Source organism: Cherax quadricarinatus, chromosome 53, assembly GCF_038502225.1.
Source record: "Cherax quadricarinatus isolate ZL_2023a chromosome 53, ASM3850222v1, whole genome shotgun sequence".
Taxonomy (NCBI): Eukaryota; Metazoa; Arthropoda; class Malacostraca; order Decapoda; family Parastacidae; genus Cherax; species Cherax quadricarinatus.
Genome location: NC_091344.1, coordinates 3,162,361 through 3,179,842, shown reverse-complemented (window position 1 = coordinate 3,179,842; position 17,482 = coordinate 3,162,361). Strand labels below are relative to the sequence as shown.

Below are 17,482 nucleotides of genomic sequence, written 5' to 3'. Positions count from 1 at the left end.
TAGCCGGTCATCATATGACTAAGATTCACGTCACGAGAACTTTTCCCATCTACGAAATACAATCACTACCATACGTTCATTTTGCAATGTGCTGACACAGAGTGGGTGCTGTCACACGTGGTGGAAGGCGCCTGGTACACCGCAGGTTTCTCCAACACTTGGCCGCTTTTCTCCAACGCCAACAACACGCTCATCACAGTCCTTATTGATCAAGGTGGGTGGGCGACTTTGTAAGTTGGTTGCAGTGTGATATCTCAAACGATGTATCCTAGTTAGACTAACATTACATTTTGTATGAGTAAATGACCATGTCAGTGTTTGTACATGTTTAATGTTTACGTCAATGCTGAAAGATGTGTTTAAAGGCATCAGGAACATGAGCTACCATAGTTACAGGCTTTTAAATGACAAATATGACACACTAAACTCATGGAGATGTCTGCCATTACCGTATCAATAAAATATATAATAAAATAAGGCTGAAAGTTTAGAAATGTTTTTTCACTTAATAATAAAAATAATAATATTATAATTTTTTCTACAGTATACAGGTAATGTAGTTTACACGTAAGAAAATATTGTTAAACACAAAAGCAAGTCACTAGCTTTCATTGGTAATACACAAATAACTCGCAATGTGACTTTGTAAATGGTCAAGTTGGACCGAAACGTCGTCGTAAGCTTTTCTCTCTCGTAAGTGCTGTTTATTTGCGTATTGTTCCAGTCACGGTATTATGCCTTTTAGCTCTTCATTGGTGATTTATATTTTCTATTAAGTAAGTAAGTTTATTTAAGTATACGCAAATACAGTTACATAGAATTATCATACATAGCAGCATGTGTGTAGAGAACCTGGGATAACCCAAAAAAGTCAGACACAGTGACTTATTTCCATTGGGATCCTTTTACCTTATTATTATAATATAAAGGTTATAATATTTTCTTATTATTCTATAATGAAGATAACATCTTCTTATCATACTAAAAAGACTATCTACTACACGAGGGTCATTAAGACTATCTACAATACGAGGGTCATTACTAGGAATAAGGTAAAATTTACACGTATGTTAGCTAAAAAATAGAAAATCATTCCCCTCCCTTTCTGTAGCTACATTCATCAAACACCTTTTGGCACTCTCCTTGAACTGGTTCATGCTATGACTGGCTTTGACATGTGCGGGTAGTCTGTTCCATTTCTTTATTGCTGTACAATAAAAGGTGTTTGAAGCCTGGCCAATGACTGTGGGTACTACAAAGCTGTGCTCTCTCCCCCTAGTACTATGATTGCTTTGGTTCCCAACCTTGACAAAATTGACAGCAAGATATTCTGGACACTGTGAGCAATTTTATAAACATGAGTTAGCTTCAGTTGTTTTACTCTGTCTTCAACATTCAGCATATCCAACTGCTGTAATTCATCCTGGCCTACATGTTCTCTTGGTCCCAGCCCCAGGATGAATCTTACGATTTTGTTCTGGGTGATTTGCAGTATATCTTTCAGTTTTTTTTTGTCAAGGCAGAGTACCATGAAGAGCAAGCGTAATCCATATGGCATTGTATAAGGGCTAGACATAGGGTCCTGCGAGCCTCAGTAGGTAGACACTGTGCTTGTCTATACAGGAACTTCAGTCTGGCATTCGCTTTCTTTACTACACTGTTCCCTATCAATTCTCCTGACATGCATGGGTCAAAGGGGATTCCCAGATATTTTACTGATGAAACCAAAGTGATGGGCTCCCCATTACACTGGACATTAAAATTATTTACCCTTCTCAGTTTATGTTTCGTGCCAAAGAGAATGACTTCAGTTTTCCCGAGGTGTAATGATAGTTTGTTGTCTACTAACCATTTGCTGCAGGACTCCAGTTCCAGTGTTAAAACATTAGCTATATCTTGTGGGTCTTTACCTGACACCAACAGGGCACTGTCATCTGCATACAGTAGGAGTTTGCACTTGACACTGATAGGCATATCATTGACATAACATAAGAATAATAAGGGACCCAGAATACTACCTTGGGGAACTCCACATGCTATCGGCAGGGGTTCTGATTCCGTTTTGTTGATTTTGACAATTTGTCTCCTGTTGCTAAGGTAGGACTAAAACCAGTCTACAGAACCTATACCGATAGCTTGAAGTTTCTTACATAATATATTGTGGTTGACAGTATCGAAGGCCTTTTGCAGGTCTAAGGTTACCATACCTATGAGGTTCCCCTTTGACATTTCAGTTCTTAGGTAATCCATCAGGTTAATTAGGGAGGTGTCGGTTGAGTAAGACCTTCTAAAGCCCGATTGATAGCTATGGAGAATGTTGTCATTAAGGTACTTAACTACTTGAGGGGTACACCGCCCTCTCTAGAATTTTGGATATTATACTGAGTATACTAACAGGCCTATAGTTGCTGACATCAGACCTACTATTTTTCATAAAGATAGGAGTAACTCTGGCCTCCTTGAACCCCTCCGGTACGGTATTAGTGGTGATTGATAGATTTATTATGTGAGCAATAAGGATTGACAGTTCAGAAGCACCAAGGCCTGTGGTCTTAGTTGGGTTTAACCTGCTTAGCTCTTTTTGAATAAAGTCATGAGATACACTTACTAGTTGACAACTGCTTGGGGTTACCCCTTTATTGGTATAGTATGTTTGAAACTTATCAGAGTCTGTGTTAAAGGTATTTGATGCAGCTGGTAGTTTACTTACTAGTGTTGATGCAACAGATGTGTAGTAGGAATTAAAGCAATTTGCCACCTTAGATGTTTCGTGGCATACCTCATTATCGATAATGAGTACTATGTTAGACCTATCTACGTGCTTATGGCTATACCCCAACTGTTTTAGTTGTTGCCAGAGCTTTCTGGGGTTATGCTTATACTCTTCAATTTTTGAACAATAGTGCTCTGCCTCTGCTCCTTTTATAAGTCTCTGCACACTGTTCCTCACCCTTTGGAATTCATTTAGTGCTGCAATATCCTGTCTGTTTGCTTTAAATCTTTTTAGCAGCTGGTCTCTGAATTTCATATTATCTAATATCTCAGTATTCATCCAGGGTTCAGTTCTTCGTTTAATCCTAACCTCTTTAACTGGTGCAATATTATCAAGGATGGTAATGAACATTGTTTTGAATTTTTCCCAGGCATCGTTTACGTCCGTGCAACTTGTTATCTCTGTCCAGTCACAATTGTGTAGCCTATTTACCAGTGTTTCTTTACTGTAGTTTCTAGTTGACCTCATTTTTATTGTCGTGTAGGCCTATCCTATCCCTAGTGATTTTCCTGGTGCTGAGTTTTTTATTACAGTTTTTGCTTCTAGCACTAAACGATGGTGTAATGCATCATGTTTTGTTTACTTGCAGATATAGCAACTGTGAACGGCGTCAGGATCAGCTACGCAGATATCACTGCTTCTAATGGCGTGATACACGTGCTTGAGTCTCCCCTTGTCACGCCGACTTAGACAATTGCAGAAAACGTAATTTTAGTCCTAAACGAAGTTATAGTTTAAGTTTACGTCAAATTAGAATGGTCTATTTCCAACCTTTTCTCTCGTCCTTCTAAGTTATCTCTCCATAAAAACCTATTTATAAACTAAAGAATATTTGGTATGTGATTTGTAAGTTTTATTTTTTTCTATGAAGATAGGTTAATAATTAAGCAGGCTTTAATCAGGTTAAATTTACAGCCGAGTTCACATTTCTGTTAACTATCAGTAGTGTTTGCCTTAACCACATGATATGTTATATACACCTAGAAGTTAATTTAATAAAGAGTTTAGACTGAGTTTAGATTATCCTCTTTCTATGGGATAAATTTCTTCTTGATTAGTGGTAAACAGCTGAAAGCTAGCCGTTATGACCCTCGTAACGTCTGAACGTTGCCAGGCACTGTTTGTGATCCTTTTTTCCCAGTGAGGTGAAAACCTACCTCAGGTAAACCAGCAGATGCTTAATCAAGGGGATATTATACCGGTATACTAGCGACTGATCACTGATACCCAGCACCGGTACACCTACGACTGAGCACTGATACCCAGCATTGGTACACCAACTTTTGCTTAATCATAGACTGGGTTATCAGTTGAAAAAGACCCCTGTCAAGAGTGTCTTTCCAGTTTCCTGACGAATGAAACGCATGTAAACATAATGTGGGAAGAGTCAACCTTGGCAAACCCAGTAAAGCCACTATATTTTTATTCGGATTCCATTTATTTTGAAACATTTAAACAGAAAGATTCACGCCGTACCAAAAGAGGCTATGAACTCAGATTTTTCTACGGTAGATATATTATTATTATAATCAAGGGGGAAGCGCTAAACCCGGAGGATTATACAGCGCCTGGGGGGGGGGATGTGGAAGGCATTCAGGCTTAATTCGGGGAACTGGAGCACAGATCCAATTCCCTAAATCAAGAGCCCCTCACCAACATCAAGAAACCTTCCTTGAGGGGTACGGTAGATATAATGTATTTATTTTTTGAGGTTTCTTAGTAACGATGAAACATAAATGAGTGACTTTCTCGGTAATAATAATTTACTTAGTTGAATGACACTTATTAGAGCCAGATGGCCAATTGGTTAGCGCACTGGCCTGCGAGTTTTAGGACTCACCTGCCAGGGGTTCAAACCCCACCCGTTCTGTGATTTGGTAGCACTGTCATTAATATTACTGTATATCTTAAAATACTTTCAATGCTCTCTCATTCTCTGCCCAACCAAATATTGCATTCAGATGGAAGTGTAGCTCCAGTGTATTTTGTCTATAATGCAATGAATATTAAAAGTTAGAATATAAGTCCTGGGCTGGTCCCTCGGTATTAACTTTAATACAAAAACCTATCATTGTGAATATAATAAACGAATACATGATATTTGTGTATTTTTGAATCCTGTAGGTCTGTATTCCCTTAATTTGTCTAGGGTTTTCGCGTTCATAATAAGTCATTCATTGGAAAAAGTTGAAGCATTTGTATTTTCTATAGATTTCATAGTCTTCTATGTATATTTTTCTTACTCCCTTCAGCAATATGTCTGTCTTCCCATCCTTATTTACCTCATCCATTATTCTCTCATTATGATCAAAACATTCCATAAAGAATTCTTGCTTACTTGTCAAGGGGAGTGACTTGTTGCTGGTGAAGGTCTCTGAGTACAAAAAATTTGAACTGCTTTTCTCTTCCTTGGGTCGAACCTGATTACCTTCCATTTTCCAGCCGTATGATGTTTGTTTCGCTCTTTCCGTGAATATACATTAAAATTTATGTGCTTATATGACCTTCCTACATTAATAATCTGTTTTAGGCATCCCAAATATAACCTTTCATAGTCCTCCACACCGGTCCACCACACGGGTCCTCCACATGAGTATTCCACACGGGTCCTCCACATGAGTATTCCACACGGGTCCTCCACACGGGTTCTCCACATGGATCCTCCACATTGGTCACATTCTATATCATTTCATCCTTTGATTAATTTGTAACCTAACCCCGCAGTTCACTCGCTGTAGTACATGAACCACTAGTCGAAAATTTTGGCTTTGACAGTGGTACACGGTTAATTATGAAAAAGCAACTGTGTCCTGAGACCATCAAGCTTGTATTTTTTTCGGATAAAGGAATCAGACCCATTCGTGTTGGCAACGCCCATCGAAGTCTTGTTGCCAGAACCGTTGTGACGTTGTGTAAGTCACGGTAAAGCCACAGTGCCAAAATCAGTTTGTAAATGGGATTCAGTAAAGCTCAAGGCATGCACATGGAGTGCTAACTTAGCCGATCAAAAGGATCTACTTAAATTAAACTTTGCCAACGCCTTTATGTCAGTCAGAAGTAATGCTGCAGTCCCATATATTCATACATCCAGTCGTGTTACAGTGTCAGAAAATGTACTCAAACGAAGGTGTGTAAAAGGGTGGCTCTCCTCGTCCCTCTCCGTTTATGTCTAGTCATTCAGAAAGTCACAGTAAGGCTGTCCACCAAGGTCAACTTCTGGTTCTTGGACGATGGCATTCTGGCTTGTACTACAGAATCCCTGTTAGAGTACTTCACGCAATTAAAATATCTAAAAATGAATCTGAGACTCTCTTGAAACAACTTCGACAGATCATTGACTATACTATGTTAGCCTTACCAGAAGCACGAGTCATTAATCTAACCATCAGTACGCTTCTAGGCACTCTAGATTCGAACGCCATCTTCCTGAGTCTACGAAAAAGCACCGACCTTTCCTCTCCGCCCTTACAGTACTCTGTGTCGGTCTGCTTTCTCCTTCAAAATGCATAATCTTGCAATTCCTTGGGTCATTGTTCGCATCGCTATTGGGCCGTGCGGACAGGCTGCGCAGTAGCTACTGATTCAACTGGTTTACTGCGCTGTTTTCCTGTTTTGTGCTTACAACATGGCGGATCGCATTGGACGCCGGGTGAGCACTGTGTGTTGAATTGGTGCGTGGCACGCTTACAGGAACAACCATGCACGTGTTACTGCCTGCCATCATCAGTGAGGTATATGGAATACCTACCGAAGAATTATATGGAGTAGCAGTAAATGGTGTGTCGAGAATTTTCATCAAGTTTAAAGATGCAGGATTCTACGCAAGCATAGTCAACAAATATCAAGAGAAAAGGCTAGCAGTGAACACTATGGTGGAAGTCTGCTTACATGATGTGTCCAGCTATGTGACGTGGGTGAAAGTACGAAACGTGCCTTTTGAGGCGACAGAGCATGATGTGATGGCGGTGTTTAGCAGCTATGGAAAAATCCACTCAGCAGTGATGGGGATGTGGCAAAATGGACCTTATGAGGGGCTACCTGAAGGATCATTTACGCTGAAGATGACGTTGAGGCAGCCAATTCCATCATACGTATTTATGGATGTCTTCCGAACGCAGGTCTACGTGTACTACTCAGGGCAGCGGAAGACTTGCAGATTATGTGGTTCTTTTGAACATATGGCGGCCCAACTGGACGGAGGGAACAGGTACCAGTGATCTTACATCAGAGGAATGCTCTTGGGGTGTTGGAGGAAGGAGTAAGGCCGAACAAGATTCCTTGCCGATGGAGTGACGAAGTGGATAGGGCTGAGGCGACTATGGAGGAAAGTGTAACACTAACAGTTGATAAGGGACAGACGACATCGACGTCTGATGAGGAGGGTACGGGCCAACAGGATGGCTTGCTGGAGGAAGTACTTAGTTCCTTTTTGCATGACGTTGAGGAGGGACAGGTGGATGAAGGGTGTAACCTGGTGCAGGCGACAGCGCAGCAAGATCAGGAGGTTAGGAATACTGTGTGCACTAATGTTAATGTGCACAACGTTGTGGCAGAGGTCCATAGGGCGGAAAAGACAGGTGACGAAGTGTATGGGGAGGGGAGTTCTCGTAAGAGATCTGCAGGAACGTCTGAGATGGACGATGTTTTTACTCCAGGACAAAGAACAGGAGTAAAATCTTGGAGAAAGGATGTGTGTCATAAGGGGAAAGAGGGAAGGGGTAATGTAGGGTTTAATGGTTCTAGGGATAATGAAGGGATAGGGGGGGGGGGTGAATAAGCAAGCTGTCAAGAAAGATGCCATACAGCAGGACGGTATAGGAGGGTGTGTGCCAAGAAGAAATGGTAAACCACCACTTTTAAAATAATTCACGATAGTAACTGTAAATGTAAATGGATTGAAGAATGAAGTGAAACGAGTATGGATGGAATGGTTTTTGAGGAGATATAATGTGGATGTTTGCTTTATACAAGAACATAATTATAAGATAGGCTGTGCTTTGGCATTAAAGGGTTATAAATTGTATGTAAGTGGGTCTGTTAGGTTAAAAGGGGGAGTGGCAGTGGCTGTGAAGGAAAATAGCCCCTTACGTATTATAAAGTGGGAAGAAGGGGGGGGGGAGGGTAGTGAGGGTAGATCGTGAGTGGGGTGCATCTCGAGTATGCTTCATTGGGGTTTATATGCCAGCGGAGAATATAATAAAAGTAAAAGAGGATTTTGTGAGAGACGTTTTGGTGTATTTTTTAAGGTGTTTACCTCTAGTCACTGTAATTGGGGGGGACTGGAACTGTGTTATAAGGGGGGGGGACGTGGAGCCAAGGGGGGCGGGTTGTGTATTACGGTCGTTACGCAATGTTTTACAGGATGCAGGGGTGAGGGACGTGGAGGGGAGTGGGGCTTGGAGAGTGGATTACACTTTTGTTAGGAGAAATTATTCAGCGAGGTTAGATAGGATTTATATAACGGAGGCAGTTAGGGTAGGAGGGGTAAAAACAGTGGACGTAGGGTTTTCGGATCATAGGGCAGTTTTGGTAGAACTGGATTGGGAGGGAGTGGTAAAGGTATATTCAAGTTTCTGGAAGTTAAATGCGAGGTTGGTGAGGAGTGAGGTGGTGAACGCAGAGTTTAGAGACTGGTGGAGACAATTGTGGAGGGCAAGGGATGGGGTAGGGAGTATTTTGGATTGGTGGGAAAATAGGGCTAAACCTGGTATCGCGGGGTTTTATAAATATAAAGGAAGGGAGGAGGCGAGGTGGAGGTACGGTTTACAGAATTATTTGGAACAGCAGCTCAATGAGTGTTACGCAAGAGATGAGGGGAAGTCTTTTGAAGAAATATCAGGGCTAAGAGGGAGACTAAGGGACATACATAACGAAAGATTTGATGAATTAAGGGTAAGGGCAGTTATGGATGCCGTGCTATGGGGAGATAAACCGTCGGGTAGTGTGTTAAGAAGTTTTCGCATTAGACAACAGGAGTCCACTATAATACTTTTAGAGGTTAGTGACGATTTGGAAGGTTATACTAAGGGGCAAATGTTGGTGACAACTGAGGGGATAAGTAATTATGCGGACTATTGGTTTAAAAGGAAATGGGAAAAGGGTAACGTGGGGATAGTTAATAAAGAAAGAGGAGGGGTGAAGGTCTTGGGGAAAGGTGGGGAGGACAGAGGGGGATTGGAGGGAGTAATAAGTATGGAAGAAGTGAAAGAGGCAGTGTTCAATTTAAGTAAGGGGAAAGCACCGGGAATTGATGGGCTTTCCAATGATTTTTACAGAGTGCATTGGGAAACCATAAATGTTTGTTTGGTTCAGGTACTGAATTGTATGCTGAAGGAAGGGAAATTGGGAACGTCACAAAGGACGGGTGTGGTCGTGCTTGTAAAGAAAAAGAGGGAGGGGAGAACACTGAGCACGTACAGGGCCATATCTTTAATGTGTACCGATTATAAGATTTTTGCGAAGATTCTAGGGAACAGGATGAAGAAGGTAATAGGTGGTATGGTGCACAAGGGTCAGTTGGGAATTCCGGGTCGTAGTATGAGGGATGGACATAGTCGTATTAGGGAATTTTTGCAGGGTTGTAAGGGTGGTGGAATTTTGCGCATTGATTGGGAGAATGCTTATGACGGTGTGAATAGGGAGTACATGGTTGACACTTTAAGGCTTATGGGTTTTGGGGAGGGAATAGTAAAATGGGTGAAGACCTTGTATGCAGAAGCTACGATTCAGGTGCAAATTAATGGTAGGTTGGGTAGCGTGTTGAAAATGGAGAAAGGTTTGAGACAGGGGTGTCTGAGACAGGGGTGTCCTATGTCTCAAATTCTGTTTGCATGTATGCAACACCCGTTTTATGGAATGGTTGAGGAAGCAAAAACGTTACAGGAGGAGGGGTCGCGGTTCACGGAGGTAGTTGGTTATGTAGATGACAACAATAATGATCAATGATGTCGAAGGTTTGCGAAAGGTGGAGAGAGTAATGAGGTTTTTTGGAGAGGCGTCAGGCATGCGTGTCAACAGAGCTAAATCGAAATTATTAGAGATAGGAGATTGGGTGGGGGGTAGAATGGGGGTGGAGTTTGGATGGGATGTGACTGAACAGCTGAAAATTTGTGGGATTATCTATATGACAGATGAGCAAGAGGCTAGACGGAGGAATTCGGAATTGGTGGGAGAGAAAGTTGTACAACGGATTAGGAACCTAAGAGCGAAGGATGTTACTCTAATGCAAAGGGCAATGGTGTAATGCAAAGGGCAGTGGTGTATCCTTCACGGGAACAGGAGATAAAGGAGATACAGAGAAGGGTGCTTCGTTATATATGGGGTTTTGGACGCGCATGGCTAAGTAAAGAGGTGGTTATGACGAATGTGCGCAGAGGGGGAGTAGGGCTTTTGATGCTAGGGCCGAGGTTAAAGGCATTGTATTTTAAACAAATGTACGTATGGGAGGGGGGTAAAAGGGGTGAGGGTCGGGAGGGTGATGGGGGATGTACGACGATGGTGGGGAGGAAAGGACTTAATGGAATGTGAAAATATGCTAAGGGTTATGTTAGTAATAGGTGAGGTAAAAAAGCTCAAGGTGGGAAGGTTGGTAGAGATGAGTAGGAAACCAGAAGTCATGCAAGGGGTGGCGGTATACCCTTTGTATGACTGGGGTACGATTTGGCATGATTTCCAGAAACTTAGATTAATGCCGAGGGTAAGGGAGTTAGTTTATAGGTTTGTAATGGGGATTTTAGCGTCAAAGCAGGCTTTGTGTGTGATGGGTTTGGTAAAGGAGGCGAAATGCGAACATTGTGAGGAATCGGAAACAGCTTTTCATGCCGTATATTTTTGTAGGGAGTTGGGGCAAGTACGGGTGTGGCTGGCTAGAGTCCAAGTTAATGGGTGGGGGCAATGTAGAACTCCTGCGTGCCCTAACTTTAGAGGTAAGGGGGGTGTCTGAGGTTGTAAAGAGCCATTCTGTACATTGTGAGATTTCTTGTTTTATTCCTGGGGCTTGAAGGAAAAAGGCGGGGGGATTAGGGTAAGGGCAATTGCGGCAGGAATTTATCGCACAGTATGCAGAAATAAACTCATTTATGGTAACAGGTGGGCAAATGCGTTCCCGGAGGCATATAGAAATATAACGGTAAGGGGACTCAGTAATTTGGCTACTTAAGTACTAAGGGACCATTTTCCTCTTCTAGAGCGAGTTATGACCATAATGAAGGATATGTAAATGTGGTAGGATTGTCATGAGAGTTGTATGGGAGGGATGACATGTCAGATGTGGTATAATTGGAGAGTTTTCTTGTGTGTGAATGTTTTAGTTTAACCATGTGTTGAAAGACAAGAGGTCATTGATGATCATAGTTTTAATAAGGTGAATGATCTTTGTCAGTGAGACAACTACAAGAGGGAACACTCAAAGCATTGTTAACACACTAATAATAATGTGCTATGTAACATGAGTGTGTATCTTTGTTATTTTAATAGTGTGTTTAGTTTCTCTGTGGTAAGGTGTGGAAATGGCTATTTTGTCACCTTTATTATATTGTAATTTTTGAGGTGTTTAGTATTATGTCTTTGTGTATAAAGTTTAATATACAATAATAATAATGAGTGTGCAACGAATTGGATTATATGAGAATGTCTTTGTATATAAAGTTTCATATATAATGTAAATAAGTGTGACATTCTTTGGATTATATTGCCTTTTGTGTTATAAGATACTGGCTGTAGTTTATGGATATAATAAACCCACCTGTATGTTCAGGTGTGGGCTGTTTTTAGTTACATGTATGTTGTGTGTGCTGGTTGGGCATTTTGGAGGGGGAATCAAGCATTTACAGTTGAACGTGTTTTTATGTATAAGTTTAGTGCTGGGATAAGGAATGTGGAGTTGTTTGTTTTTATTATTTAATGGATCACGTTTCTTTGTTTATGTAACCTAAATATAGCATACATGTATGATGTGTAGTGTTTTTTTTAAATAAAATAAAAAAAAAAAAATTCCTTGGGTTGAACTCGAGAAGCCACTTGTTTAACCACATCTATAGTCGGTTGGAGTCTCTCTGAAGATGGAAGGTGGGATTGGAAACAATGATGAGCATGGCACAGAAGCCTGTCCCTCCTAGAGCTCAGTTACTTCTTTGCACCACAGCCATCAATAACCCCAAACAAAAGGACTATGACACCTCCTAAAGTTTACATTAGGAAACGTCCTGAACCTTTCCTATGATCACAGACTAGGTGGACTGGAATCCATAATGCTTCCCAAATTGCCTTTCTAGCTTTCCTATTCTCCAGGGCATCAATTTATCTAGTCAACTAAATTCTAGCACCCCATTTGGATGATTTAGCACAAGTATGCGACCTCAGCCTCAGTACAGCCTATACTGATAGGGGGAGACTCACGGCTTCAGCACAAATCCAGCGTCGATGACTGCCATCAATCACGATGGAACGGCCCCATTGCAGAAAAGTTGTATTCTGATAGCAGAAGGAATAGTTACAAAGCATATTATCTAAAATGCAGAAAATATTAAAAGTTATAACAAATACTGGTGCCATAAAAATACGACGATGGAGGATAGAGAAATTCAACGATTTTTGTGTAAAATAGTGAGAAAAATTTTATTACTGCGGCTTAAATATTTAATTGCTGATTCATCTCAGAGCCAGAATAGTACTAAGTTTCACTTTCCAACAGGCCAGTTCGATGATGCAGAAAAAAAAAAAAAACTTGGAATCTGGAATCCATGCCATAACTGGAGAATAACTCATGTAATCTGCTTCGAATTGTCACCACTGGTGTGGTTCCCTAAACACAATTTTTATTGAAGAAATTTGGATACATATTTCTGTATGACTTGTGAATGCCCCTTCTGATTCCCTTCAATCTTCAACACTAATATTTAACTACGTTGCATATTGATGCCGCACTCTGCGCTGTTCCAATTGCATTCATTGAGGCACGTACAAGGGACTGGGATTATGGAATCCGGGGATACCGTCCTCGGATCACGCAGCGACCGAAATACATCTAGTCACGTACAATTGGTCATTTGCTACATGCAGAGTAAAATAAATTACGTATTTGCAGTGTACAGAATATTAGGCTGAAAAAATATGCCAAAATACCAGTCATCTAGTCAGATTCCAAAACTGATGATATGTGCCCCCCCCCCCTCTACGATCAGGTCGGGTAAGATTCTGTGCGTCACCATTCCAGCGCTGCCGATTCAGCACCAGGCTGTTTCAGCACCGGTCCATTCAGAAATGAGGTAGAGTACCTGCATGCAGTTTTATCAAGTTAACCTAACCTAATCTAATCCTAACCCTTTGTATTAGACGATTTTAAACAACTTGTAATAATTTTGAATTAAATCGGTCTGTTAAATATGTTAGTCAACAAATCATTGTTCAAAATAAGTATTTCATCTCCATATTTTATTGATTCGAGTCTTGAAACTATGGTAGCGCTGAAATGGCCTGGCGCTCAATAGCCTAGCTCTGGAACTGCCTGGTGCTGAATAATCTGGCGCTGAAATGGTGGTGCTGAAATGGGCCAACTCGCTACTGTCGGTGCGTGCATCCATTCTCGTGTGGGTGTGCGCTTGTATTGGTGAATGTGTCCATATATTTTCCACTATTTGCTTTCCCTAAGTCTATTCGCCAGTCTTTACGTGAACGCGATAATACTTTTTAGTCTATTTAAAATTTAGCTTTAATTCAGTTAAAAAAGGAGAACTGGAAGTTTCACAATGTGTAGTTTGTGGAGAAGTCTTGGGAAACTGTGCACAATAGCCAAGTTTCTTCAAGATGTGCTGAGAAATCATCCATCCTGACCCCATTACAAAAAGAATCTGGAGTTCTTTCGGTAGAAGGAAAATGCTATAAAGTCCGTTTTGCGCAACAAGTAATTTACTATACCTGAGCACGTCAGTGAGAGCATCCTACCTGGTGGTACTGTGTATAGCAAAGCAAAAGAAACCTAATAACAATGGCGAGGACCTTATCCTTTCCGCCGCAATGATGTAAGTGTTGTGCCTGAAGATGAGAGCGACTGAAACCTATTCTTATGTCAAACAGCACAATTTAGAGGTGCACTACAGAAATGTTAGCAGAAATTCGAAAAATAGTAGTTGGTGAAATCAAAGCCGGATTTTCTTTACATGTGAATGAAATTTGCTGATCCCACCAATTATACACAACTTTTGGCATTTGTACAACACGTATATAAATCAAGTTTTGAGGGTTGAAGGGTTAAATTATTATTATTATAATAAAAATGATGCGATGAACCTACAGGAGTCATACAGCTTGAAGGACTAAAACCAAATGGATGCGGCGGTCAGACATATTGCATGACAAACAGATTTTAAATTTTATTTTTTCCATAAAAGGCAAACTGGAACCTACATAGGATCAATTAAGAAAAAAGATATGAAAATGATTAGCCAGTGTTTAAGGTTATCTAAGTTTTGTTTAAGCTTTCGGTACATAACAGACCAGTTATTAGGTACCTACGTTGTGGGACTTTAAGTGGCTGCCATATTTTTTTTTTTCCTTTTATTTCGTAAACTTTGTTTTTACATCATTCATAACAGAAGGCCTCTTCGGATCACTTTCAAATTTTTAACTCTGGTGCACGGTAACTAGAGCAAGATTCTTTGAACACTTGGCATGTTACCTGGAGGTTATTCCGGGGATCAACGCCCCCGCGGCCCGGTCCATGACCAGGCCTCCCGATGGATCAGGGCCTGATCAACTAGGCTGTTACTGCTGGCCGCACGCAGTCCAACGTACGAGCCACAGCCCGGCTGATCCGGCACTGACTTTAGGTATCTGTCCAGCTCTCTCTTGAAGGCAGCCAGGGGTTTATTGGCAATTCCCCTAATGCTTGATGGGAGGCTGTTGAACAGTTTTGGGCCCCGGACACTTATGGTGTTTTCTCTTAGTGTACCAATGGCGCCCCTACTTTTTATTGGGGGCATTTTGCATCGCCTGCCCAGTCTTTTACTTTCGTAGGGAGTGATTTCTGTGTGCAGATTTGGGACCATTCCTTCCAAGATTTTCCAAGTGTAGATTATGATATATCTCTCCCTCCTGCGTTCCAACGAGTACAAGTCAAGTGCTTCCAAGCGTTCCCAGTAGTTAAGGTGCTTGACAGAACTTATACGTGCAGTAAAGGATCTCTGTACACTCTCTAGATCTGTGCAGCAGCCTTATGACCAGAGTTGTTGAGACCATTCTCAGCATCCTGGAATGTCTAAAATAACTTCCAGAACCCTTCGCAGCGCAGCTTCAAACACTGAAAAAAGGTTCCTCCTAATCTGACAGCGGCGGAAAGTGAAATTAATGTGAGTAGGCACACATTTGCTATTTTCATATGTAAAATAGCGTGAAATTTTGAATCCTCTAAATCACGTTAAATAGGCTTCAATATTTAATGGCTAATGCATCTTACGGCCAGCATAGTACCCATTAAGTTCAGTTTGTGTGCGGGCAAGTTTGTCAGTTATTTTTTTTTTTATGAAATGTGGAAATGCTGGAGTCCGCGTGACGAATGGAGAATACCTCTTCTGAGCGGCTTCAAATTTTCAGCCCAAGCGTGTTTTCCAGAGAGTAAAGTTCATGTTATTTTGGGGCTGCACGAGTTTTAATTGACCTATTCTATTAAGTAAACTGAGATGTTGATTTCCATTTAATTGCTATAGAATGCCTCATTTTATCGGCTTCGAAATATCCCTGGTGGAATAGTGGTAGTAGCACATACAGTTGGAAAGGTAGTAGAGGTAAATAGTATAGTTACCTACAACTCCGGACCGTTTACCCATATAGCCCAGAGGAGAACATCTGGGGCACCTACCACAAGGAAAGAAAATTTTTGCTTAATCGTTCATGCTCCGGGGACACAGAATTCTTATTGTTTCAAGGTAAAAACACCCGCTCAAGTGTGCTGAAACATTCACAACTCATCAGCTCTCATGATGTCTCATTACCCGGGAAATACCGCGCATTTCTTATTCAAGTATTTGTATTATCTTTCTGAACCATTTGTTTTATAATTATAAGTCACGAAAACACAAATGTTTTCTTCCATTTCTTAGATACCTTTCACAACTATTAAAATGCACAGGTAGTTCCCACGGCAGGAGCTTCCCACGTGTCCATAAATTGTCTGTAGATTTAGCTGGTGAATAGACTTAGCAAAGCAATCGAGCTGTATTGACATTTACTATTGACACGATAAATCACAGTGAGAGGCATGTAGGCTAAGTTGAAGTTTTGTCTGCTAGACTCCACTTTCAGTGTCATCTATCAATCCTTTCCAACATCACTTTCACCATCACTACCACCACCTCTCTGCCACCTTAAGAGATTCTGGCCAATATCTATCTATCTGCAGATAGATTTTACATGTGCATCTCTTATAAAAATGTAACATGAGTAGCATTTTTAAAAAGTCTACCATAGGAAGAGTATCCAGCAGTAATAGTGATCACAATCCACTTTAGATGACGTGATAATGAATCTCAAACTTTCAAATGATAATAACGTATGTAGGAAAGTTACGAGAGGTAGAGGATAGGGAATCAGTGTCGTATTAATAAAAAATCCATTACAGCCTTAATTTTGTTTATAATTCCGAGCTCGGGCTTCCCGCACCACCTTTCTGGACGAGAAACACGAGCGAAACTAAATCAGGTACTTTACAGCTTTAAGGAAACAGCATTCTCTAACTGAGGAAACTTCACTTGAGCGGGTGTTTATACCTTGAAACATCACGTAAGGTTAAAAAAAAAAAGATTGAATCTTCTTTTTGTCCCACCACCAAATAGTTGAAATCCAGAGTGATACACAATAATTTAATAAGGCAATATTAACCAACATGGAGATAGCAGTTATTGAAACAAGTGCGATAAGTGAAATTCAGTTGATACCAGGAAACATTAAATAATGCGCTAAAAATATTAGAAATTTTTAATAAAAGTTTTTTATTAACATATAAATGTTGTAAAATATGCAATATATTAAATAATTTGAAATATCAAATTGATTCTTAATGGGAGATCTGATTACAACAATAATAATAATAATAATAATAATAATAATATTAATAATTAATAATAATATTCATTGAAAATTGTAGGGTTCGTACAGTGCCTGGGGAATTGGAGGTATTCAGGTTTGATCCAAGGAAAGGAAAGGAAAGGTAAGTCCAATTTATTGTATCAAAAGTTCCTAACTTTTACCCATGGAGGTAGTAGCTTATCAGTATCAGATTCTGCCTCGTTTACTCTCTTAACTTTTAATGCTCCATTCATTCTATGCTAAGAAAGACAGTCCAATGTATCAAAACTTAAAACGTTCTGAACGTTGAGAAATGGCTGCATTAGCCTTCCAGTTCAATATAACTAGTATACGAGGTATAGCGAACTAGCATTCCTTATGATACTGTTCTCAAAGATACATATGAAGGCACATGGAAGCAATGTGCTCACCAGGGAATGGCCCAAACTGGATTTTTCTCATTCAGTGAAGAATTCTATTGGCTAGATGTTTGTTTGGGGATAAACTTGTCTGGCTTTTCTTTACATATCCAAGAATTTTATTGGCTGGTCTTCCATTTGAGAAAATGCCTGACTTGGTTCTACGACATGAGGTGAAATTTACATCATTAAGCTGAGCATGAAATATCTCACAACAGTTTCTGAACTCGTC

The 17,482-nt window shown here is 40.5% G+C and overlaps 1 protein-coding gene across 1 annotated transcript in view; it reads left to right on the top strand.

Moving 5' to 3' along the window:
- Positions 1-5,410, top strand: part of LOC128692280 (uncharacterized) — a 196,333-nt gene extending 190,923 nt beyond the window's left edge. Inside the window, exons 14-15 of the mRNA XM_070096280.1 lie at positions 101-214; positions 3,363-5,410. Coding sequence (XP_069952381.1) covers positions 101-214; positions 3,363-3,463 — 215 coding nt within the window. The 3' untranslated portion in view covers positions 3,464-5,410. The remainder of the gene's footprint in view (positions 1-100; positions 215-3,362) is intronic.
- The last annotated feature ends 12,072 nt before the right edge of the window (positions 5,411-17,482 follow it).